This window comes from Syngnathus acus, chromosome 21, assembly GCF_901709675.1.
Source record: "Syngnathus acus chromosome 21, fSynAcu1.2, whole genome shotgun sequence".
Taxonomy (NCBI): domain Eukaryota; kingdom Metazoa; phylum Chordata; class Actinopteri; order Syngnathiformes; family Syngnathidae; genus Syngnathus; species Syngnathus acus.
The window spans coordinates 12991800-13018980 of NC_051105.1; the positions used below are offsets into that span (position 1 = coordinate 12991800).

General features: G+C 42.8%; 1 protein-coding gene across 1 annotated transcript in view; it reads right to left on the reverse strand.

Annotated features, from left to right (window-relative positions):
- Positions 1-941: 941 nt before the first annotated feature.
- The window catches only part of efnb2a (ephrin-B2a), a 33918-nt gene continuing 7678 nt past the window's right edge, over positions 942-27181 (reverse strand). The window contains exons 2-5 of the mRNA XM_037280674.1: positions 22464-22747; positions 6953-7045; positions 5977-6087; positions 942-4698 (exon numbers count right to left, since the gene is read on the reverse strand). Coding sequence (XP_037136569.1) covers positions 4292-4698; positions 5977-6087; positions 6953-7045; positions 22464-22747 — 895 coding nt within the window. The 3' untranslated portion in view covers positions 942-4291. The remainder of the gene's footprint in view (positions 4699-5976; positions 6088-6952; positions 7046-22463; positions 22748-27181) is intronic.

A 27181-nucleotide genomic window follows, 5' to 3' on the forward strand; every position in this document is an offset into this window, starting at 1 on the left:
GAACAAACGACATTATATTCTTTAGAAGCTGCATTAATAGAAGTTGCATCGGCAGCAGCCACAATTGCAAGCTTCTCTTTAATGGTATATTTTCTATATTTTGGCAATTTTTCAGTCGATCATTCAAATCCGTCTGAAATCAAATATTTCCAGGGAAGATTCTCGTGGTTTCGTTCGACGTGCTGTCAAATCAGTCATATTTAAACTTGCGCAATGAGGTCGGCATGCGGTCGCGGAGGAAAACGTAAGTTTTGGGGGGAATTTTTAGCGGCATGGGCGATAGTAGAGGTATCACTGTTTTTTATTTATGTCATCGCTAACACACACTGGGCAATTATTAGAATATGGGCGATAATTAGAATAAATATGGTAACTATATTGTAGCGTTACCAAAGTACCAGGCAAGACGTGTGTCTGGTAACCGTCTCTTTATTTCACAAAACAAGAGCTCAGCATATGAGCCAACACAGTGCTATATGCAAGCGCCCTGGATCACTCTACCCCCCCCCCCCCTTGCTGCCTTCATGGCCTTGCTAGACAATCAGAAACTACTGAAGTCTAACAACATAAGACGTTGCTACTTTAAATAAACTATAAATCAAATAACTACAACATAAATAACAAGTTTATCGAACCATTTGTGTCACTCCAAATCATTACATCTCCTGACTCCGGAAGTCAGTGAAGGGAACTCATTGTCAGTGAGGCTCCAATTATTCCACAGCCATAGTGCGCCCTCATGCGGTTTATAGTCTGAAAAATACGGTAGTTTCGCCCAGGAAGTAATTCAATGCAGAACCACCACAGTGTCAGTGGGAGTTGTCAGTCTTTTGTTCACAAACTAGATATTAAGTTAGAATACATAACATACATACAAAGGAGTCAAATTGGGGAAAAAAATCCCTATTAGTCTATAAAAAAAATCACAACCAGAGTGCTTGTCCATAGGAAAGACTTTTTTTTTTATTGAAAAACTGTATTTTGTAACAGACTGGTGGAATGTGTCATATATGCTCACTGTTTTTTTTTCTTCAGATTTTCAACATTAAAATCAGTTTTTCACAACTTCTTTAACTCATTCTTGACAAGAAAGGAGAAAAGGGGTACAGTCACCTAGTAATCATGACAGGACAACAAAAAATCAAGGTTGAAAGAACAAAAAAGCAATTCACATATAATACTGTGTTACTGACAAACTGGACTGAAATAAAATAAAACAAATGCTCCCCTCCCAAAAAAAAAAAAAATTAACTCAATAAATATTTATGGGACACACTTATGGCACAAATATGCAGCAGTCAGTTTGGCAAATATTTGCTAAATTTTTTTCCCAAACCAAATTACTATGGAAACAGTGCAAAAGGGAAGGGCGTGGGGAGGACACTTTCCATTGAGCGCTAGCTAAAATACATAGCAAAAAATTCAAATTTTATACAAAAGCTTTTACTTTAAGAGTTTATAAAAATGTCTTCTTCTGTTCTCGTCAATATTTACATAAGCTATTTACCAAAAAGTAGTATGCTCTTTTGTACTGAAGTTTATTCCATTTTTTTCTGAAAGTTTTTGTATTTAATTTCCTAAAAAGGTGAATAAGGCTATTGTAACAACCCAGGATCCATATACAATACAAACAATAATGTATTTACAGTTTCTTACCTACAGAAGAGTGGTGCAAAATTTCTGAGTCAAGTGACCAAGGGGTGATCAAACGAGCAAGGCATTTTACAGGAACATAACGTGCTTTTCCTCTCCGACTTAATAAGACTCTCTGACAGCCCATCTATGACATTTAATCACATTCATACCAAATCTGGTCAATGTTCGGAGAGTGTTATTCAAGTGAAGGCCAAGAAAAAGACGGCAGATAAAAAAAAACAAAAAACTAATAAGATTGTCATATTCTGCTGCAGGTGCACAGAAACTTAAGACATTTTTTGTTATGTCTTTTTTCATCTTTTACAAAATATCTGTTCAGATGTCATACAATTTTAATTGTTAATTTTTTTCACAGCTAAACAGTTGCACAACAATAAAACAAAAAAAGAGTTGAAATAATATGCGGGGAATAAAACTAACAGCAGGCTTGTTGACACTGTTGTTTTACAGTATGCCATTTGAAACGTCTTTCAGTGGTTAAGAACACTTCCCATAGGTGTTTTCATAGTGTGTGTGAGTGTGCGTGCGTGCGTGCGTGTGTGTGTGTGTATATATATATATATGTGTGTGTCAGAATTGATTACAAAAATAAATAACAGTTGCATATTCGCTGATTTTGTAGCCTCTTAGAGGCACAAACCTCATTATACTAGGCTTGGCTTTTCGGTGAAATTTTATGTGATTCATGAGGAAGATGGGGCGCTATACACTTCGAAAAGAGATATGATTGTGAGCTGAAGATTTGTGGAATCACTGAAACATGAATAATTGAATAGTCACACACGTACACATGCAAAGATGAGATGAAGGATGTGTGTGCGGAAATTAGGGGCACTGGGTGTTCATGACATACAGTATATGCTACGCTGAGCGAGTAAGAGAGACAGCTACTCTGCTCTATAAGAGCCAAGGGTCCCAATTCCCTCACATGGCCCTGCTTCCCCTGGAGATCTTAAGAAATTGCAGGACTTGAAGCATAATCAAATAATAAAATATCTAGGTTGCATAATGTGCACGTATACCTTAATACAGTATATTATTACCTCTTGCCATACCAACATCAGTCTGTGCTCTATGTGTCTATAATAAATAAAATCTCATCTATATTTTTCATGATGTATACTTTGTAAAACTTAATTTTAAAGCCCTAAGACATGGAAATTACGATGACGAAAGAACAGTGACAATGGATGAGTATGTCCCTGCTTTAAAAAAAACGTGAGCACTGGCCAAACTTAATTGGGCTCGAGATGCCCTGTCTTCAGATGTTTAGAGTAAACGTTACAGTACCTAGAGCTGTTTTACGCAGCTAAGCTAACCTCTGCTGTATCTTGACCTTTCTTCACCTGATCCAAAAAAAAAAAAAATTAAATAAAAACGACACTAAGGCAAATTGGATTTCTTATTGCCCTAAACAATTTCCCATTTAAAGCTCAGGTTTCGGGGAGCTGAGGTGAGTAGTTACTATTAACACTGCCAGGATACAGCTTATCTCAAATCTCTCTTTTTCATTGTCCATCTCTGGACTGCTATGAAGAGTGCAGGTACCAAAACAGGCTTAAAAGTGCTGCTCTTTTTTTTTTTTTACAAAGTCCTCCACTCTTCAGGCATGTCTTTTAATAGACTTGTCACACAATCATCCTCAATATCATCCTATCATCTTGAACACACACTTGCTACTCCACTTGTCTTTGAATATTACAAAAAAAAACTATGTGCTGAGAAAGGATGAATTAAACTCCTATTTGCACAAAGCTACACCAGGATATCAAAGCCACACGTAATCAAATCAAATGTACATAGGATACACACTGGATACAACCTTCAAGTAACATGAAAGAAGAATTTGGTGAGAACGCATCTATGAATTGGGACAAATGGTGTATCCACAAAAGAAAAATGTTGAAATTGACAGATGTGCGTAGTAGTGGGTGGGCTGACAGGGTGTTTGGGTGATATCTGCAAGTCAGTCAGCAAAGTCCCAGAGAGGATGGTTATAAAATATTTCCCCCTTTCCTTGTTCGCCTGGGGAATCAAATTGTCATTCAACCCAGCGAACATCAAGGGTGGGCAGCCACTTTGTAAGTTCATGGTCAGCCTAATTCTTCTCTGTTACCTTTCTTCCAGGCTCAAATCTTTCCAGCTAATTTTATTTTTCCAACCGACATTCTCTATGATGAATCTTTCACATCCATTTAGTCGTCTCTCCTTTCCATGACAGCAAAATAAAAATAACACTTGCATCTCTCAAACCTCTTGGACCTAACATATCAAGCTCCCGAACATGCAAGCCACTTGTGCACAAACCAGAAAAGGGAGAAAGTTTGGACAAAGATACACTCCATTTTTCCTTTTCCTATTGCCCAAAGCCACGAAGTAGCAGCAGCAGCAGCAATTTCTCAGGTCTCTGCCAATCCCAGTCAAACTCGCTGTGAACATATCAGAGGAAGTAGGTATAATCTAAATTTGACAATGAAAATATTACTGACAAAGTATCATAGGAGAGGACTTGGCAGAATGAAAGAAGAAGGGTGAGGGAGTTTGTTTGCAGGCATGGGGGCTGTGCTAGCTGAAACCATGAACGCGCCAATCTCTACAGTGATCCAGTAAGTCTCGTGTTTTTCAACGTTCCTCTTCAAACTTTATAATATATGTTGGCAGGGCTCTGCGGTGGCATCTCTTGAACTATGTAGACCGGGTGGCCATAATCGCCACTGACCTTCTCGTAGTGGGGGCAAAAGACACTGTCTGCAGTCCTGAGCGGGATGATGATGTCGCTGGGCTCGGAGCCATTATTGTTTCCACCACTGCCACTTCGCTTAGGCGTGGCCAGCGTGCTCAGAGACAATGTAGCTGCATGCTGTGGAGAGTGCTTGCGGTGACGCCGCCGGTATTTGAGAAGCAGCAGCACCAGCATGATGATGATGATGATAAAGATGACACTGCCTGAGGCAATGCTGACAAAGATGGCCACCCCAGAACCGATGATATTGGATGACTTCCCGCCTGTGTTGTTTGCATCGCTTTCTCTGGATGCTGCACCTGCCAAACATAAAAAAAAAGTCATGAGGGTCTAAATGACAAAAACAATTATTCATCCATTCAAAATATGTGTCCATCATATGTTACTTATGCGGCTATTTTGAGAAGCTTTGTGTTTTAATGTAAAATGCAAACGTGCCATTGCAAAGGACAAAGATGAAAACTGTTGAAACTGAGATGAACTATAAGAACAATAAAGACACTGCATTCGTGTACCAACATTAATAGAATTCTGAATAGTGTTACTTGGTTGTGTTTGCAATTCCCAAAATTTAGACGTAGCGAATGCTTTCACTGAAAAAAACAGGGAGAGGAGCCCTCATTTTCAACATTATTTTCATAATGTATCCTCCAAAGAGATAAATGACAGCACAGTGACGAGAGTACAAGAAAAGGAGTAAGTAATAAGACTTATATTGAAGGCTTTTCTATGAAGATTAAATTCAATTAGTCATCATTTGCATACAATCTATGTAGACGGTTACCTTAAAACTAGGACAAAAAATGGCACTAAGATGTGCATAATTTTAAACTAACACCTCAGGGGGTAAAAAATTAAAAAAAGATCCCCTTCTTGTTTTTTTATGAACTTCTAAATGGAAATGGTTTACGTCCATTACTGAAGTGATGATGTTCTCAGGTGCTACCTGGCTATCTATGCTTTCTGCTGATCTTTTGAGGCCTAAAAGTAATACATCAGCGGTCGCACTGAGGTAAGAGCTGATACAAGATGGCAGGCATCCCAAAGCAAGGACCCTTGTGCTGTTGTACAAGGAGATTATACTACCTCATACACTGCTCTAATGCCCATATGCTCATTGTAGCACCTGACACGAAACGGGATTTTTTTATGATACCACAGAATATATTATGCAGGGGAATAAACTAGTTAAAGCAAAGCATTCTCCTAGAATTTTTAAATGAAATTCAAAAGAAATTTCTGATGCGTTGCATGTGGATATGTGCAGCTTGCTTTTGTTCAAAAAATTGTTTTATGAGAATGGAGCTGGGTTAAAAAGATGGCACACGATCATTTTCCTGAAAATGCCACTCCAATGATGGATTAAATGGAGTGGACCAGCATAATGATGACTTTGAAGCCCTTGAGAGTGGAGAGGCCAGAGATGCCTATCACGTTAATGGCTAACATTCAATTACAGACTGATTAATTGGTGTCCTTTCTTTCCAGGGCTTCCTCTGTAAGGCCAAATTGTTTCAATAAATCCTCCACTCAGTTACCACTTTCGCAGCATTTAAAATGACAGCATATGATCTCACCTGGCTTCTCTAGCACTTCATTATTTTTGTGGGTGTCCTTGCTGTCTGGGTGCTTAGGAGAGTATGGAACCCTGGTGGGTTTGTCTTTGGATGTAACAGGGTCAGTAGGATCTGAGAAAACACAAGATAACATTTTTGAATTGTAAGGACACAGTTTTCAAGTTAAACAAGTATTTCCATCTAAGTCAAAATCACATCAACAAAAAATTATGATAAAAAAAATCATATTACAATAGTACTGTAGATCACAATAAGGAGGGATGAAAACCACCACCGTGGTTTTAAGGATCTACGTAGCACAGCAATGTAATTCAGGATTCCGCTCACGAACAAGTAAGTTAGATTGTAAAAGATTCATAGGTGTGAATAATTGTTTGGCAAAATGTATATTACGATTGGCTAGCGGCACAGACAATTGCTGATCTTTTAGCATAGGTTAGTGATAGAGGCTAATTGGGTGTTGTAGGAATGGAACTCCATAAGTTCAGCATAAAACCCTCATAAAACCTTAAGCTATGTATATACAACACGGAACCTTAAGCTATTTTCATTACGGAACCTGAAGAAACTGTCAGCCTCAGGAAATTGCAACACTAGAAGTCACCTAAGCAACTGATTCATGAATAATTACTGTATTGATTCAGAATAGAACTTCGTTTTATAGTTGTGCTATCTTGTGTGGTGCTTGTGATAACAGTTTGTGTGCATCTACGTGAGAATTAGTTACGTGTGCTCAAAAGTGCAGATGTTTTCACTGGATGTAAGCTTGCTCAATTGTTTGAATGTGTGTAAAACCTTGTCTTCGTTATATCCCTTCCTCCCAACCCAGATGTCACAAAGACAATGACCCTCCACTGTTTCTTGTGACCTTATCAAGACATTACATTTGTTGGATGTTGCACGAATTTTCACATTGCATGAGCACTGTGTTGTGACTGCTCATTCCTTACTCTTGCTCTAATTTACTTATACTCACTTTGTCCCACTCTCATGATCATCTTCATGGACTTGGTCTTGCATACTCCCCCCTCTTGGTTGTCGATGCCTTCCATTGTGCCATTTGATGTTGCTACAGCACAAAGAGAGACACAGGAAATAGTGACAATTGTCACTGCAATCATCTGGTTGGGAAAAACCTATTCTGGTGGCCTGTAGACATTATGGTCTATGCCTCGGGCTTACTTTTTGGGGGAAACAATCAGTTCAGAAAGACAATAGAAGGTGTAAAATCTTTCCGTTAAGGTACAAAATTATTCAATTAACTTCAGTAATTGTGCCTTGTCAAGTATAGTTTTGCTTATCTTACACACTTCCCAAAATCACACAAACAGACACACACCCGCACGCACGCACACACACGCACACACACACACACACGCACACACACACAAACACAAGCGCCTCCCCCAACAAATACACACATACACACATTCATACAATACGAAACTTATAAGAATATTGACAACAGGCTGGGTTCAGAGAGGAAACGTGATCATAGGAAGGACTCATAGGAGCCATGTGCATCGAGACCAGCACATCACCCACAGACCCCAGGGCGCCGCCAAGGTGCCGAGAGAAGGTGTGGGGCAAAAATCCAACCCACACCGGCTCACACAGGGCAACGCCAAGGCAGCCACAGGCAACCGCCGCTTCCGGGGCAGCAGACTCCTTTAGAGGAACAATGGAAGAAGAAAGCTTGATAAAAGTGGATAAATAAATAATACTAGTTGTACAATACTAAACTACTACAATACTAAATAAATCTTTGCTAGGAATAAAATTTGTGGGTGGATTGATAGATTGTCACCTGCCACCCATCCGCCCATTTCTATTGACGTCAACCGGTCACAGCCAGGCTCACACACTCAAGTCAGTCACCTGCACCTGTCTTCGCTCGTTTAGGAACATTACTTAAACCCTGAGCCCTCCACACTCAGGGTCAGTCTGTCTTGTGATGCCACTTGTTTGCTCACTGCGCTTTACCCGTCTGACTCCTGTTGCCAACCTTGCCCGTTTACTGGCCCATCTGCCGCCCGCCCTGACCACTTGCCCGTTTATGACGTTCTGATCGCCGCCCGTCCCGACTACCTGCTTGGCCCTGACCACGATTATCAAATGCGCTCTGCTCTGCTGCGTATTTGCTCTGCTGTTACCCCCGCTAGGTTGGTTCCAGCTATCGGCCAGCTGGTCACGCCGTGGAGAGCGGCCCGTCCGGCACTGCCGCCCTTGCCCACCAGTCGCATTCCAACAACGTTGTCGCATCATCCCAGCCAGACCTCCAGCACTCCCCTTTCCCACACAACAATAAAGTCTGCATCGTACTGCATTTGGCTGTCCCGTCTGATCTGTCGGATGGATAAAAACATTAGTATCTACTAAAGCTAAACTAAACAGGTAGATGTTGAGCCTGCTCTTCAAAACATGAACATTGTCGTTCGGCAAACTGTTTCAGAGGTGGGGGACACAGTGATAGAAAAACACCTCGCCAACACCAGTCCATGACTTGGAACACTCTGCAGGAGGATCGCAGGGACAGCGAGAGTTCATAAAGTACAAGCAATTCTGAAAGATAAGAAGGTCCAAGACCATCAAGACAAACAATTCGAAGAAAAATTGTACTTGGGAAGTTGATTTGCAATAAAACAACCCAACAAGTTGGGTCAATTTTGGACCGATTAAATTTATTGAGATTGATGCCCATTGCAATATTTGGCAGAATATAATTTGGTTATTTAATTAATCAGCTGATTAAAATATATATAATTAATCAAAACTTTCCTTTTGGTCCATTTATGCTACAAAGAAAAATTAGCCATTTTTTTTTTAATATTTTTTTTTCTGCCAGCATGAGGGGGTTTGCATGGCTATCTCTGTCTTATGTTGTAATGTGTCAATATGTAATGTGTAAACGACCAGCGGAACAATTGCTTTGGCTTTAATCACTATGATGGTTTCAAGACCCTAAAGTTCATGGTCTGTTTACTTTTATCTAGTATGCTGGCTCTAGCAGCTGCTAAGTAGGACTGCAGTTGCTTCGTGTTTTGAGTGAAATGGGGAAGAAGGAGGAAGGGGAGAACAGGGGGTGGGGAGTAGGGCTCATGGTCTATCAGGTCAGTAACATAGAGGCTAACGAGCTGCCAGGGCTTAGTGTCTTGGCTTCCTGCCAAGGCGCAGTTGCCCGCATTCACTACATCTGCCTCCACCAGACTCGGGAGGACCCAACCCCTCCCACACCAATGCCTTCTAGTGCAAGATGACATTTTCTTTCCCCTCCTCTGAACACCTTAACGAAGCCTTACGAAGCCGTCAGCTCACCCCTCCCTATCACCCCACAAATTATAATCCCATTTCTACCATTTTCCTACAAGAGCATTACACGGCAGATTCTTAAGAAAGATGCTGATCCAGACTGATTTTAAAAATCAAACTGTTTTCTGTCTCCATTTGCCTTTGTTTTTCTTCTCACATCTACTATTTTGATCTGACTGTGATGGGAGGAGACACAAAGATGATGTTAACAAGGACTCCCTCACTCCTTCCATTCTCCCCTTCCATTCTCCCTCCTCTTACCCCATGCCTTTCTCACGAGCTGAACTCTGGCTTTCCCGTAGTGGCCATAAAGCACATTACAGACAAAGCTCCGTGATCGCTCGTGATCGTGTGTGTGCATCTGTGTGTGTGTGTGTGTGCGTGCGTGTGTGTGTGTGCGTGTGTGCGTTTGTGCGCGTGTGCGGCCGCGCGTGTGTGCGTGCATGTGTGTTTGTGTGTGTGTGTGAGTGCGACTGTGTATTATGTATTATAAAAGCAACACTGCTGACTTGTGAGTGACTAACACAGACAGCAAACTACGGCCCACGGGCCGGATTCGGCCCGCAGGACCGTTTAATCCGGCCCGCTAAACCTGAATAAATTGTATTATTATACATTGTTTTGGGTCATTTTCCCTTCAATGACTGCCTTTCCCCAGTAGATAGAGAAACGCCCGCCCACGCATTTACTCCCGGAAGCCGTGTCTGCGCACTCACAATTGCGTGTACGTACTAAGTAGTAGGGACCACTGGACTAACACCATGAGGGCATGTTTTTACAGTTGTGTTTATAGCATGGTACATTGGTGGAGACAGGTGTTTGGCAATAACTGAGAAGAGAAAGACTATTTATGGTTTAACCAAAAGAAGGCCAAAAATGTTGTTCTAATTTGATTTGCAACACATGGCAGGGAAAATGTCTTCAATTTGTGGGAATTTGAAACTTTTCTGGTCCTGTTACACGCAGAGTAATTGTGTTGTGCCAGGCAAGCCAGAGTAGGATTATAGCATAATTGTGGGGTTTCCATCAAAATGTTTCCAAATTTTAAGTAAATTTAGAGAAAATGCGCAAAATGAACATGTGACTTATTCAGGTTTCCATTTGTTATTATTTTGTGAATGTTGAGAGGAGCCGGCGCCATGAGATGATGTCATATGAGAGCTGCCATAATAATAATAATAATGATAATATTAATAATAATAATTATTATTATTAGTAGTATTAGTATTAGTAGTAGTTGTACTAGGTTCATCTTGTTTTTTCTTTTTCAATTACTTCACTGGTTCTTCTATATCAAACAATTTGTTTTAGGTTCATTTACCTGACATGTTTCGGCGGCCAGTAGTCAGAACACTATACGAACGCACAACAATAATCACGGATCCAGAGGACATAACACAGGAAGAAAAATACATACAACACGCACTCAAAAAATGTCAGTATCCACAATGGGCAATAACCAAAGGTGCAGAACAGGTAAAAAACAAAAAATACAAAACACAGGAGCAAAGAAAGAAACAAACACGGAAACAAGAACCCAGCGGAATGGTGACGTTGCCGTATGTAAGAGGAATTACGGAACGCATCAAAAGAGCCATGATAAAATACAACATAAGCACGCCTATCAAACCACATACAACACTCCGTCAGATACTGGTCCACCCAAAAGACAGAGTTAATCCGGAAAATAAATGCAATTCCATATACGAGATTCCATGCAAATCATGCAATAAATCATATATCGGGGAGACAGGGAGGAACTTCATCACAAGAAAAACGGAACACAAGAAGGAATGTGAGAAGGAGACAGCAACAAGACAAACAAGAGCAATAAAACTACAAGCAGAACAGGAACACTACAAGTCAGCCATCACCGACCACTGTAAAAGAGAAAACCACATCATGGACTGGGAAAAGGCCAGAGTCATCCGCACTGAAGACAACAAACATCAGCGTTGGATCAGGGAGGCCATTGAGATCCGCAAGCGGGGCCCGAGGACCATCAACAGGGACGAGGGAGCCTACATGCTCTCTACAACCTGGAACAGCATTTTGGAGAGGTGAACGGACAGCAGAGGGCATGGCTCACCTGTCAAATCTGAAACCCGCCGAAACATGTCAGGTAAATGAACCTAAAACAAATTGTTTGATATAGAAGAACCAGTGAAGTAAGTAAGTATTAGTAGTAGTAGTAGTTGTAGTAGTAGTATAATAATAATAATAATTGTTATCATTATTATTATGATTATTATCATTTTTGTGTCCTTAATTAGCAATTTAACATGATTTTTGAGATGATGGGTTGGTGTTGATATTTGTGGCAAACTGTTTGCAGAGATGGGGATTCTGTCGCAGAGACGGAACGGTCTGTACTAACGCCCATTCAGTGGTCGAAGAATGAGAAAGTCAAAAAAAGGACAGACTGATGATGAACGAAAGTGTTTTTTCATCCATCCGTCTAATTGTCCCTATCCACGTCAGGCACCAACTAACCCTCTTAAATTAGTTAACCCATAAAATTGGTTTAAAATGGTTTAATCTGAAGTCATTTGGATGATTGTTTGACCAGGAAGAATTTGGTTCGACATTGGCTTGTTGACCAACAATTCGACCAACCGCAAAAGCAGACGTATGCCCTAATTTATTAAAACTTTCAATTTGGTTGGAAGTTTAGAGGTTGGAAATTATTCACGTTTTTGCATGCACACAGAATGGTGAAAAAAGCTGTTGCTACAAAAAGATGGCATCAGGAAAAGTACCACAGCAGCTCTGAACAGGTAATGTTAAGTGACTTAAGTGCTCTCTTGGTATGTTATGCGGCCATAACACCACCAACAGCAACATGCAGTACAACCATATATACACTTATTATTAGTTGCACATTAACACGTCTACCAAATTTAATGTAATTACTATTCTCTCTTTCATGCTGTTGAATATTATCCAATTTATTCTTTTATTGGTGTTATTGTTCCCTGTGACTGATTGGTTGGTGAACAGTCCAGACTATGGTCTGCCTTTCACCCAAATTCAGTTGAGATGACTTCAACTCATCTCTGACTCTGAAAAAAATATTTGGTAATTTGTTTGCTGGATGGATGAATGGATGGATCTACCATATTTTTCAGACTAAAAGTCGCTCCGGAGTACAAGTCGAATCAGCCATTTAATGCACAATAAAGAGGAAAAAAACATATATAAGTCGCACTGGAGTTTAAGTCGCATTTTGGGGGAAATTTATTTGACAAAATCCAACACCAGGAACAGACATGAACCAGCAACAACAGGCTAAACGATGCGGTATGCTAACATGACATAAACACAAACGAGGAGCTGAGAACGGGCCTGACGTAAAATTAACAGTGATTCAAATAACTATAACACGTTTATCAAACCATCTGTCACTCCAAATCATTAAATCCATCGAATTCTTCGTCTTTGTGTAAACAACGCCGCGTGTGAGGCGCACTGCTGACATCGGACCCGTCGTCAGTTGCAGTTTATATTATTCCACAGGCCTATTTAACTAGATATAAACTATATATCAAATAACAGTAATACAAACAACAACTTTATCAAACCATCCGTGTCACTCCAAATCATAAAATTCATTGGAATCTCCGTCCTTTGTGTAAACACCGGCGCTTCTAACCCCGGAAGTGTGCGCCGCTGACGTCAGTTGCAGTTCAACTTATTCCACAGGCCCATATAACTATATATAAACTACCGTTTTTTTCCATGTATAATGCGCAACATTTAACTAATTTATTGGCCTAAAATCTGGGGTGCGCATTATACATGGGTACAATTTTTTTTTCTTTTTTCTTTTTTCCTTTTTTTTTTTGTGAAGAAAATCATGGTACAACAATTTTTGAAGAAAATCTTGTCACAGATGGTTCTTTACAACGTCACTTTCCTCTCTTTTCATTTTAACCTAACTAATCGCGGTGGTGCCTTTCTGGGCAGTCGGAGAAATCAACGGCAACAAAAAAAATACATCCAGCCTAGTTAAGAAATCACCAGAAAGATCACCATGACAATTGTGAATAATAAATAAATAATTATTATATATATTATATATATTATTATTATAATAATAAATAATTGTGATAAATAACTGGAACATCACTCAAATATTGGTGATCCCGTTGAGAGTCTCACATATTTCTTCGCTATTGAGTTTGCTACTGCATGCGCAGTGATACTGACCGGCAGAATAACATCCGGTTGTTCCCAAAGATGATCTTTTTTCTGAAATAATTTTATGTTTACGGACTTAAGTAACCCGGCCGGGTCATACCAAAGACTATAAAAATGGGACCCATTGCCTCCCTGCTTGGCACTCAGCATTAAGGGTTGGAATTGGGGGGTTAGATCACCAAATGATTCCCGAGCGCGGCGCCGCTGCTGCTCACTGCTCCCCTCTCCCCCAGGGGATGGATCAAAATCACACGGGGATGGGTCAAATGCAGAGGACAAATTTCACCACACCCAGACGCGTGTGTGACGATCATTGGGACTTTAAAAAAAAAAAAAAAAGTCAAAATTTGGGTGCGTATTATACATGGGTACAGGCTTTTTTCCAGCATCGACATGCCATTTTTAGGGTGCGTATTATACATGGGGGCGCATTATACATGGAAAAAAACGGTATATATCAAACTATAATATAAACCAGGGGTCCCCAACCCCCGGTCCGTGGACCGGAACCGGTCCGTGGGTCACTTGGTACCAGGCCGCCAAGCCGCACAGAAAAAATATATATATATTTTATCGACGATCAATTAATTCAGGTCAAAACGCTCGTCCCGGTCATGTGACATGTTTCCCCAGTCGAGCCTGCAAAGCTAGCAAAAATGAGTAAAAATTTATTTTGAAAAATATAAAAACATTTGTGATTCTCTCCCAATTACATCCGTCAGTTCAGGTCAAGACGCTCGTCTCGGTCTCGTGACATGCCACCTCAGTCGAGCCCGCGAAGCAAGCAAATATGAACAAGAAACAGAGATGTTTGGAAAGCTTCTTCGGAAATGGAAAAAAGCCCAATGAGGAGACGGAAGAAGAAGAGGCTACGACTTCTAAGAAACGGAAAGCTGCATTTAAATAAAATACTTCCTGGGTACTGATTAAGGCAAAGAGCTACCAGTTTGACACACACTTCTGAAATAGCCAATTTGCTCAATTTGGCTTTCACTATGTGTTATTATTGTCATTTCCAGTTCACATGTAAGTGTGATTTTAACAAGAATAGCAAAAATACAGTCAAACCTTGGTTTTTGACCACAATCCGTTCCAGAAGGCGGTTCGAGAAGTGAATCGGTCGAATTCCGAATCTATTTTTCCCAATACAAATAATGGAAAAAATAATTTGTTCGTTTTGAGACATTTTTTTCATTTGCGCATATTTGTCCGATCGCGCAACTGTAGCGCACCGCCGAACGCGCAACCGTAGCGTGTCGCCCACCGCGCAACTGCACCGCGCAACTGCACCGCGCTGGTCGCATTATTGTGACAGAGCCGTCACTGAAATTTAGAAAATATTTTTAAAGTCCTGATGTACTTTCCAAAATCTAAGGGGACCTAAGTGCGCAGGGAGCTTAATTTTGTCCGATCGCGCAACTGAAGCGCACCGCCGAACGCGCAACCGTAGCGCGTCGCCCACCGCGCAACTGCACCGCGCTGGTCGCATTATTGTGACAGAGCCGTTGCTGAAATTTAGAAAATATTTTTAAAGTCCTGATGTACTTTCCAAAATTTAAGTGGACCTCAATGCGCAGGCAGCTTAATTTGGTCCGATCGCGCAACCGCAGCGCGCCGGGCGCTCACTGTCGCATTGCAGAGCGTCTTTGTGTTTTAGGATGGCTTTACTTCTCCCACTTGCTTTCTTTGGAAGCATGATTAGGGGTTAATACAATCCTCAAAGTAACGAAAATACAATAACAACGGAGTCAGTCGGCATCCGGGCCGCACGGTCGGGTTTTCTCGGGTCCTCCCGGCTCATCTCGCGAGGTTCGACCTCCGAATTTTGTTGGCCAACCGAAGCAAAAAATTCTCGAATTTTTTGTTCAAATTCCGATTTGTTCGAGAACCAGGACGTTCGAAAACCGAGGTTTGACTGTAAAATAAATAGATGCACCTCACTGACAAGTGCCGCTATTTGAGCTAATTTTAGAACAGTCCTGCGGGCGACTCATGCGGTCCTCACTGGCGACCTGGTGCCCGCGGGCACTGTGTTGTTGACCCCTGCAGTACGTCATCAAAACTTCAACTCCTTTCTCATTTGACTTGCCCAGACAACTTTCTTGGGCTCACACAAGTCTCACCACATCAATGGTCTAAAAAAAAAAAAAAAGATAAAGGTGTATTTTCTCCTCCTGTAACTAACGAGAGCATTCAATGAACATGAGTGTGGTGTGGCTCAGTGGTAGAGTGGGCGTCTCCCAACCCAGAGGTTGGGGATTTGTTCCCCAGCCACTTGAGCAAGACACTGTACTGCCAGTTACTCCAGATGGTATGCCATCAGTATGTGAATGAGTAAGCAGTGTGAAGCGCTTTGAGTGCCAAAGGTGGAAAAGCGCAATACAGTCCATTTTAAAACCCTCCACATCTTAAATGCACTCGCTGCATTTGTTCCTCTGATTTTTGCATTAGTTATATTGAGGGCAGCTCGGTGGGGCACTGGTTAGCACATCCGCCTCACAGTTAGGAAGATGCGGGTTCGATTCTACCTCCTTTGCATGTTCTCCCCGTGCCCACGTGGGTTCTCTCCGGGCACTCCAGTTTCCCCTGCATCCCAAAAACATGCTTGGTCGGCCGATTGAACACTCTAAATTGTCCCGTGGTGTGAGTGCGAATGGTTGTTCGTCTCTGTGTGCCCTGCTGGCAACCAGTTCAGGGTGTCCCCCGCCTAATGCCCACTGATTGCTGGGATAGGCTCCAGCACGCCCGCGACCCCCTTGGGTACAAGTGGTCTAGAAAATGGATGGATAGATAGTTAAATTGAAAGAGTGGAAATGCAGTGTGTTTACCGAGACAGTCAATTTCCAATGGATGGAATTTCAAATGCCTAATGTGAAAAACATCCAATGTTGCAGTTAGTTTGGAGTGTTTACTGCCAGAGCTAATTGAGAATTTACTTCACATTGAACAGAAACTCACAATCACCACCGTAAATTCTACCTTGTTCTACAAATAGTTTAATCCTGTGGGTTACAGGCAAGTCTTTTTCTGAACAATGATATTTATACTTTGCGTTCATTGTTGAATTTTGTGGGTTTCATTAATGTGTCATAATGTAAGACAATGAATGTAGTGCTATGAGACTAAAGCGATTAAAAAAATACAGATAATCAGAAAGACAATTTGTGTTGTACACAGAGAGAGACGAAGCACTAGACAAGAATATGATGATGTGTTACAGGGAGACAAACCCAAGCATGACAAATAAAGCTATGATCTAAATACTAAGCGTAATTGCTATGCATAGGGTCTCTATGGAGCGTGAGGCCATCATCTCAGTGCTGGAGTTGTAGCCAGATTAATGCCGTCACAGCTCTTTGCCAAATCACTTGACAGGGGGCGTCTTAGCACTCAGGGATCCCAATGACCCTTAGAGAAAGGCCAGACCGAAAATGGGTCACCCCAAATATCAAAGCTGACTAATGACAACCACGACCAATCACCTCAAAAGGTATTTAAAGGTCTACATTTGTCAGTTGCTGTATATGCTAATAATCACATAATCACAGTCTCAAATCCAATCATTTGAGATTTTTTCCACAGATCCACCATCCATCCATCCATCCATCCATCTTCTTCCGCTTATCCGGGGTCGGGTCGCGGGGGCAGCAGCATCAGGAGGGACTCCCAGACTTCTTCTCCCCAGCCACTTCATCCAGCTCATCCGGAGGGATCCCAAGGCGTTCCCAGGCCAGCTGAGAGACATAGTCTCTCCAGCACGTCCTGGGTCGTCCCCGGGGTCTCCTACCGGTGGGACATGCCCGGAACACCTCCCCAGGGAGGCGTCCAGGAGGCATCCTGATGAGATGCCCGAGCCACCTCATCTGGCTCCTCTCAACGTGGAGGAGTAGCGACTCTACTCCGAGTCTCTCCCGGATGACCGAGCTTCTCACCCTATCTCTAAGGGAGAGCCCGGACATCCTGCGGAGAAAACCCATTTCGGCCGCTTGTATCCGGGATCTCGTTCTTTCGGTCACGACCCATAGCTCGTGACCATAGGTGAGGGTAGGAGCGTAAATCGACCGGTAAATTGAGAGCTTTGCCTTTTGGCTCAGCTCTCTCTTTACCACGACGGACCGGTACAGCGTCCGCATTACTGCCGACGCTGCACCGATCCGCCTGTCGATCTCGTGCTCCATCCTCCCCTCACTCGTGAACAAGACCCCAAGATACTTGAACTCCTCCACTTGGGGCAGGATCTCATCCCCAATCCGGAGAGGGCATTCCACCCTTTTCCGATCGAGGACCATGGACTCGGATTTGGAGGTGCTGACCCTCATCCCGACCGCTTCACACTCGGCTGCGAACCGCTCCAGTGAGAGCTGGAGATCACGGCCTGAAGAAGCCAACAGCACCACGTCGTCTGCAAAAAGTAGAGACGCGATGCTGAGGTCCCCAAACTGGACCCCCTCAACGCCTCGGCTGCGCCTAGAAATTCTGTCCATAGAAATTATGAACAGAATCGGTGACAAAGGGCAGGTCCAACCCTCACCGGGAACGGATCCGACTTACTGCCGGAAATGCGGACAAACTCTGGCATCGGCGATACAGGGACCGAACAGCCCTTATCAGTTTGCTCGGCACCCCGTACTCCCGAAGCACCCTCCACAGAACCTCCCGAGGGACACGGTCAAACACCTTCTCCAAGTCCATAAAACACATGTGGACTGGTTGGGCGAACTCCCATGCACCCTCGAGGATCCTGCTGAGGGTGTAGAGCTGGTCCACTGTTCCACGGCCAGGACGAAAGCCACACTGCTCCTCCTGAATCCGAGGTTCGACCTCCCGACAGACCCTCCTCTCCAGCACCCCTGAATAGACCTTACCAGGGAGGCTGAGGAGTGTGATTCCCCTGTAATTGGAACACACTTCTTAAAGAGGGGAACCACCACCCCAGTCTGCCAATCCAGAGGCACTGTCCCCGATGTCCACGCAATGTTGTAGAGGCGTGTCAGCCATGACAGCCCCACAACATCCAGAGCCCTTAAGAACTCCGGGCGGATCTCATCCACCCCCGGGGCCTTGCCACCGAGGAGTTTTTTAACGACCTCAGTGACTTCGACCCCAGAGATTGGAGAGTCCGCCTCAGAGTCTCCAGGCCCTGCTTCCACAATGGAAGGCATGTAGGTGGAATTGAGGAGGTCTTCGAAGTATTCTCCCCACCGACTCACGACGTCCCGAGTCGAGGTCAGCAGCACGCCATCCCCACTGTAAACAGTGTTGACGTTGCACTGCTTCCCCCCCTGAGACGCCGGATGGTGGACCAGAATTTCCTCGAAGCCGTCCGGAAGTCATTCTCCATGGCCTCACCAAACTCCTCCCACGCCTGGGTTTTTGCCTCAGCAACCGCCGAAGCCGCGTTCCGCTTGGCCATCCGGTACCTGTCAGCTGCCTCCGGAGTCCCGCAGGCCAAAACGGCCGGATAGGACTCCTTCAGCTTGACGGCATCCCTTACCGCCGGAGCCATACAAAAATCATCGCCGACGAAGTTTAATCATATTTTAATTTAGATTTAACATTACACAAATACTAACAAACATGCCAGGATATTCCTGGTCCACCACCAAATAAAATTTTGTTTAGATTGTTTAAGCCTGTATGTAGTTTGATAGTTTGATTTCCTTTCACTGCTATGCGGATGACAGATCTATGCAAAAAGGACATGTTCTCTGACATGGGAGGAATCAAAGCCTGGATGTCACTGAATTTCCTAAATTTCAATGAAGTTAAAACAGCAATTACGGTTTTCGGTCCCAGTGGCCGATGTACATCCCACCCTGTTGACCTGGGCTGCCTGGAGACTTATCTTAAGCCATTAGTCTCGAATTTTGGTTTTAAATTGGACAATAATTTTAAATTGGAATGCCAAATCACTGCTGTTGTCAAATCCATCTTATTTCATGTTAGGCGGTTGGCTAAGCCACCTTCTTTCTCAACAGCACTCAGAAATAGTGATCCATGCCTTCGTTATATCTCGACTTGACTGCACTCTAATGCACTCGACTTCGGAGTCAGCCAGTCATCCCTCAAGCGTCTCCAGTTTGTCCAAAATGCTGCCACTCGCCTGATAACTGGAGCTCGTAGGAGGGAGCACATAACCCCAATTCTGGCCTCCCTCACTGGCTCCCAATAAATTTTAGAGTGCATGTTATGATACCGCCATTTGGTTTCAAATCGTTAAATAGCCTTGCCCCAGCTAACCTCTCTAAGCTCCTCCACCCCTACCACCAACTAAGGGCTGCAGACCAGATGCTCCTGCAAGTGCTGAAGACTAAGCGGAGCCTCAGAGGGGATCGAGCCTTTTCTGGTGCCGGTCCTTCCCTCCGGAATGACCTCCACTTGTATGTTAGATAAGCCCCCTCAATGTTCAACTTGTTTGAAGAGCCATTTTTATTATTAGGCTTTTGACTGACTTACTATTCTGCTAGTATATATTAATTTGTGTTTAATTGACTGTTTTCACTGTCTTTGTGATTGTCCCATTGCTATATGTGAAGTGCTTTGTTACAGCTTCAGCTGTGGCAAAATGCGCAGTACAAAAAAAGTTGCATTGTATTGATGATGAAACATTTAATTAGTGGAAATTCACCCGTGTGTGTTTCAATCAAACAATTATTTTTACTGGAATATGTTAACAGTTTATTTCTGTCTGAAAAATACTGGATTCGCTGTCTATTGTTTTCTTTTTTGATGTTTTTAACCTCTGTCAATCGACTTCACTGTCTATTTCTCTTCACTGTCTATGTCTTTCACCTCTATCTCTATCATTCGCCTTTTTTGCTCATGTAGCGTCATCTTGCATACAAGGCTCTGATCTTCAGGCGATGCTGCCACAAACTATCACATCAAATTCATTTGCTCCTAACTGGAGCAGCAAGCACAGCCACTTAAAGACACATTCACGGACACAGCCATGCATGAAAGCACATCGTGCACACTTGTAGGCACAGTGACAGAAATATCTGCAGACATAATGCTGCCTGTTGGACAGATGCAACACTACACGTGTCAAGCAGACGGCTCACACACACGCACGCATACACGCCACGCTCGCACGCACACACAAACACAAAAGACTCGATTTATTTTTAGCACAGGAAATAGACTTGAATGTCTGTCAAAAACAGTGTGGATGTACTTGAATCAAATTGTTTGAATTGATTGTGTATCTTATCCATGTATTATAATTCTAGCCTTTGCACAGTTTATCAACATAAAGCAGCACTAATCCAATTGGTTGAGATCCAGATCTTTTGATTTGATGTGAGTTCCTTGGCAATTGAGAGAGGACATGGAGGATTAAACGCTGGTTAATTAATTATGTATCAAGTGCTCTCTCCTAAAGCCTAATCAAATCCTTGCAGTAAATCTTGAGTGTGAGCTAATGAGAATGGACATCACCAGTTCCCATCATGGTGCCGTACACTAAACGGAAACCAGGCAGAATATTTTGGCAAATACAAGGCTAGGCACAAAAATGGGAACACTAGCTATTCATCACACTTTACAATATTGTTCCCTTTCCCCATTAAGACCTCAATGTGGGATCTCCTGAGGTACACCTCAAGCTACGTCTTTGCGTGTTGAGTAATGACTGTTGATAGGGAGATGTTTGCATGGAATATAAAACCTGTTATTGAGAACCCTTTGTTTCACATTCAAACTGACCGATGCAGTTGGCAGATGTATTTTGTGTGACGCTCGTGGAAATTGAAAATTATTCTTTGTTTATGCTGTGATAAAGCTGAGAAATATTATCTATGGCGAGGTAGAGCCAAGGGGATGTTTGTTGTTGCCATACTAAGCATACATCTGAACAGTGTGCACAGAGAAGCTGCTCCAAACTGCACCCTAAGCATTGGGATGATATTCACCAACGCCTCACATCTGTTACGCTTCTACGTATACATGTGACACATCTTTATCACTTACTCATTCAAATTCACCTTTATCTAAATTTAAACCTGCTATGTCATCTCTAATCCTAAACTGATAGAATTTTGTGGCAGAAATCCAGGCAGATCATTCTCGGAGAAGTATCAGACCTAAACGGCAATATTGACGCATCAATGTTTAACCTCAACGTTTGGGTGAAGCAAGCTTGGGAGGAGGTAAGAAATGGGTAATTGAGCTTGTGGTCCTCTTAAATCTTTGAGCACACACACACACACACACACACACGTGCGCACACACACGCGCACTCAGACACACACCATTTTAGTTCAGCATCAGACATGATTGAATTGAGATTGTGTCTGTGAAAACTGACCGACAATGTCTCTAACTCTCACTTGCAAAACCATGAAAGCTTAAGGCTAGATTTCATGAAGTTTGATGTATGTGACAATACAAATAGCACAACAAGGGACACTTGTTTGTTTTAAAGAAGCTTGCCAAAATTTGCACCTGGAGGAAATAGGTGCAAGCATTAGCCAGTTACTGCATGAGGTTTCGAAACTCACTTCTAGTTTAAATTGCACATTATAATTGGACACTGTTTGGATTATGTAGTATTTCCAGCAATTGTTTCCCTATCTGAACACAACATTTCTGATTCCCCTTCCTTCTGGAGAGTAAGAAGTATTGCCTTCCTCAACAGTGACAGCACACAGATGGCAGTGGTACAGCTTCACAGATGGTCTTATCTTCAATACACCCCCATTTGCACCACACAGATGGTTCAGTCCACCTCCCATATTACAACCCAGGAGGCCTTCACTAAACTCTGTCAAAATTTCCCTGAGGATGTTAGTACATCGCAGGTAATCAGCACTGTGGACTGGCCCTAAATACGTATAATGTGGAACTATCAAGTAAATTACACACCCAAACAAACTGGATGAGACACTGTCGCTAAACTAATCTTAAGGGCACCGTTAACATGAACAAACATTTAAAGGGACAGCAGAGATCACACTGCATATATTACTGATACTTACAGATGATGTAATAGTCTTTTCCCCTGAAGAACTCCAAACCCCAAAGGTTGGGACTGAACTCCTGAAACTTGAGGGTGAACTTTACGTCCTGGTCAGGTTTGACACAGTTGAGCAGCGGTGTGTCAGCCTTGGTGATGGTGCAACTCTCTAGCTGCTCCCTGGGCACCATATATACCTTGTAATACTCCACTCCCTCACCGACCCCACCATCCACTCGAGGGCACACAATGTCCAATTTATCCCCAATCTGAGGGTAAAGTACCACACCTTGTCCTGGCACAAATCTGAAAGAATAAAGAAAGGACAGAACCTCAGTATTTCACATCACCAGACATACATTGTGTATAGTATTTTGCAGTGTTTGTTGGACTTAAATTGTAAAAATCATCACCGTCAAATACCAGTATTGTAATTAGTAACTATGTCCTGAATTTTCAATGACAAAGCATTATGGCAAAGGTTCTGGTAGGATTGGGCAAATGTGCAAGTGCAAATAAATTCACCCTCATTCATCCCTCATAAATGTAAGCAAATATGCATTTTATTCAACATTGTGGAAATGTACGTGGACTAAACTAATTAAGTAAATAAGTGACAAGAAAGGCATATAAAAACCACATAAGTAATGGGAGGCAGGCACCAACAAAACTGAAAAAAAAGAAAAGCCTTGGTATGTGAGACAACATTTCAACAAATGCAACAGTCGCAGGAACTCATCGGCAGGAAGCCTGGAGGGCTTTGTCTGAGAGTGTAATTGAATTTCCCTAAATATTTCCCAAAAGTAAAATAATAGCGCCATTTAGTCCAGAGTATGAAGAAGCCCTACAGCATTCCAACAATACACATTGTCACGACTCGTCCCCGGTTGTTTTGTTATGTGTATGTTGCCGTGGTTTCTGTTTGCATCGCCCCTCCCCTCCTGTGTTACCTCAATCAATGTAACCACAGTCACCTGCCTCTTGTTACCTGTTTTGTATTTAAGTCCTGTCTGCCCCTCACTCCCTTGTCGGATCATTGATGTCTCCTGTCTCACGTCGCTGTCGGTCAGTTCTGTTTCAGTTATCCAGTCTGTCGGTCAGTCCAGTTATTATGTTGTTGGTTGTGTTAGGTCGTTATGTTCGTTTGTCCGTCTGTTCCCCCTCATCCTCCCTTCCAACTACCTTTTCCCTCACTAAACCCTGGTCCAAGCTGTATTTGGTTGCCCTGCTCCATTCCGATCTGTGACACACATATTCTCGTCCACGTTATAAAATTCAGCTTGAATTGACAGAGTCTTTATTTGCTGTGTCCTCAGGTTAAATCAATCTAATCGGGAATGTTACCCACACATGCTGCTCTAAACAACTAAATGCACACATGCAAAAAATACATTTAAATAAATGATTGTCCTGTAAACATATTTATGGCCTCAAACACATTTTCAGCCGTTTGCGTTAAAAGATGTATATGCGTCAGTCATTTTGCAGAATTAAATCAGCACACATAAGGAGATAATAGAACAGAATAGAATAGATCTTTATTGTCATTGTCACATGTACAACGAAATTTAAAAAGTGCCAACCGATCCGCGCATGCGATAAAAAATATATAGAATAAATAGAATAAAAAGATAAAAAAACCAAGCTAAAAACCCACAGAAGAACATACACAGACATAATCATTTACGTTTAGCTGCATTCAATGTGACTACCGCTGTAGGGTAAAAACTGTTGGCGAATCTGCTAGTCCTCGACCTAATTAATCTGCAGCGTCTGCCTGATGGCAACAGTTCGAAATGATGACATTAGACCAGTGGTTCTTAACCTTGTTGGAGGTACCAAACCCTGCCAGTTTCATATCCGCATTCACCAAACCCCTCTTTAGTGAAAAATAAATAAATAAATTTCAAATTCAAGACATAGATGTTTTTTACGGATTTACAAAATAAACATCACCTTGTTCAAAGAACAAAGCCAACACAATGCATGAATTCACCACAAAGATTTCTGCTGTTGCCTTTGCGAGACCAGTTCAGTTATGCATCATCACAAATTTACACAATAAATCTGGTGTGTTCGGACCTCCACAGTGGAGGCTCTGCCGAAACCCTGAGACCGATTCACCGAACCCCAAGGGTTCGATCGAACCCAGGTTAAGGACCACTGCATTAGACATTAGGGCTGCTCAATTAATCAAATTTTAATCATAAACACGATTTTGGCTCCAGACGATCTCATTCATCATCAACTCAATTCATATAATTGAGAACAAACGACTATAGGGGATATGCACGTGACGTCACAGACCGGCTGACGGTTTGTTTGGGTGGCAAAAAGCGGCGGACGCTGGGTGGCGCGAATAGGGCCAAGGCTGGACTGAGCTTTAGAGATACGTGTACTGGGGCATTTTTTTAGCATTTTATCGGTGGCAGATCGTGGCAGAGTTGTTACGGTGCAACTTTGACCATGGTGAAGAGTTGTTGTGCCATAGGATGTGCCTATCGCTTCCAAAAAGGCGTTACCAAGAAGCTGTATCGGTTCCCTGCGGACCAGACCAGAAAGGATAGCTGGGTGGCAGCGCTTCGTAGGGCGGAACATGGCCGCAACAGCTCCAAGCTTTGGAAGCCAACTATCCATTCTTACATCTGCTCAGATCACTTTGCGGGAGGTACGTAATTTTGTTTTATTGACGTCAACATTCATCTGTGAGGTGTTGCTTAGATATTCCCTTTTTCTTGCTGCTACTCGGCCATGACCTAAGGAATGCATAATTACACAGCTTCATTACATTATGTTTGTCCAATTGCTAGTTTCTAATAATTAGATTGTTCACATATCTACAATTATAAGTCAGAATCATCTATTGTCACTGGCGGATACACCCAAAGATCAGTTCGGCCCCACCTGAAACACCAAACTGGATCCGCCAGTTTCCATTTTTATATCAAGCTTGTCTGAAAAACACGAATGTTATATTTTTTCAACTTTTCAATGTATCTCTTGCTGCTTTCTTGGTCCAACTGGACGAAATAATCACTCATGACACCCACCCAGGCTGCCATCCTCACGAGTCCAGTGGCAGCGGACGAGGCTTTTTGCCACCCAAACAAAAATGGCCGTCTCTCGATCTGTGACGTGCATGCGCAACTCAACCGCGGTGCCCCCGCGTGTGTGGAGAGTGGAGATCCAGGCCATATTTAATAGGCGGTGTTGTCTCAACGCGTTCAATGAACGGAGGTTCATGAACTCGTTCATATTTTGGATGAACGTGAACTGAACGTAGCGCATTTTTGCTCCGTGGACGTTTATGTGAACGCCCTCATTTTGGGGCCATTGAATAGTTTTGAAAGGCAATTTACAGTTCAACGATGCCAGGTTTTCGCTTCTTAGACTTCAAAATAAAGCCCAGCTAAACACACTGTAAACGAGGCTAAAATAGGCGGGGGAAAAGGCTTTGGTAACCCCGGCCACAACACCGGTCGCGATGAGACGTGCCGCCATTTGATGAAAACTCATGTTGCGCGACAAACATTTTTGTAAAATATGGAATTCACCAAAATGTGACTGGGTTTCGGCCTGATGCCAGCAAGATAGGTATCAAGCACAAAAATATTCCTGCCGAAAACATTACTGCATGTGTTTTCATGTTTTTTTCAAATGATGAGTATATATTATTATTTGCCTTAAAGTTGGAATGGAATATAGAGACTTAAACTGTAACCATAAATATACCTTGCCGAAGGTCATGAATGGATCATTTGATGCATTTAAACAAGAAAAAAGAATAATAATTGTCTACAGCAAAAAGATTGCAGATTATTTCTATTTGTCTGTATTTGTAAACAGTTTTGTGAAATTGTAGTCATCCATCCATCTTCTTCCGCTTTTCCGGGGTCGGGTCGCGGGGGCAGCAGCTTTAGGAGGGACTCCCAGACTTCCCTGTCCCCAGCCACTTCGTCCAGCTCATCCCGGGGGATCCCAAGGCGTTCCCAGGCCAGCTGAGAGACATAGTCTCTCCAGCGCATCCTGGGTCGTCCACGGGGTCTCCTGCCGGTGGGACATGCCTGGAACACCTCCCCAGGGAGGCGTCCAGGAGGCATCCTGGTGAGATGCCAGAGCCACCTCATCTGGCTTATCTCTACGTGGAGGAGCAGCGGCTCTACTCCGAGTCTCTCCCGGATGACCGAGCTTCTCACCGGAGAGCCCGGACACCCTGCGGAGGAAACTCATTTCGGCCGCTTGTATCCGGGATCTTGTTCTTTCAGTCACGACCTATAGCTCGTGAGCATAGGTGAGGGTATATTGAGAGCTTTTTCTTTTGGCTCAGCTCTCTCTTCACGACGACGGACCGACTTACTGCCAGAAATGCGGACCAAACTCTGGCATCGATGATACAGGAACCGAACCACCCCTATCAGTTGTCTCGGCACCCCGTACTCCCGAAGCACCCTCCACAAAACCTCCCGAGGGACATGGTCGAACGCCTGCTCCAAGTCCACAAAACACATATGGACTGGTTGAGCGAACTCCCACGCACCCTTGAGGATCCTGCTGAGGGTATAGTATAAATTGTAAATTGTAGTCATTGTTGTCTTAATCTATGCGTCTGTATGTTTTTTAATATTAAATAAAATTTAAAGTGCTGGGATGACCTTGCATATATCTTTGAACTTTGAATTAACTTCCTGAAAGAAAGAAATTTCCTCAACTCCCAGACTGAACAGCAAAGCTTATCCTTTT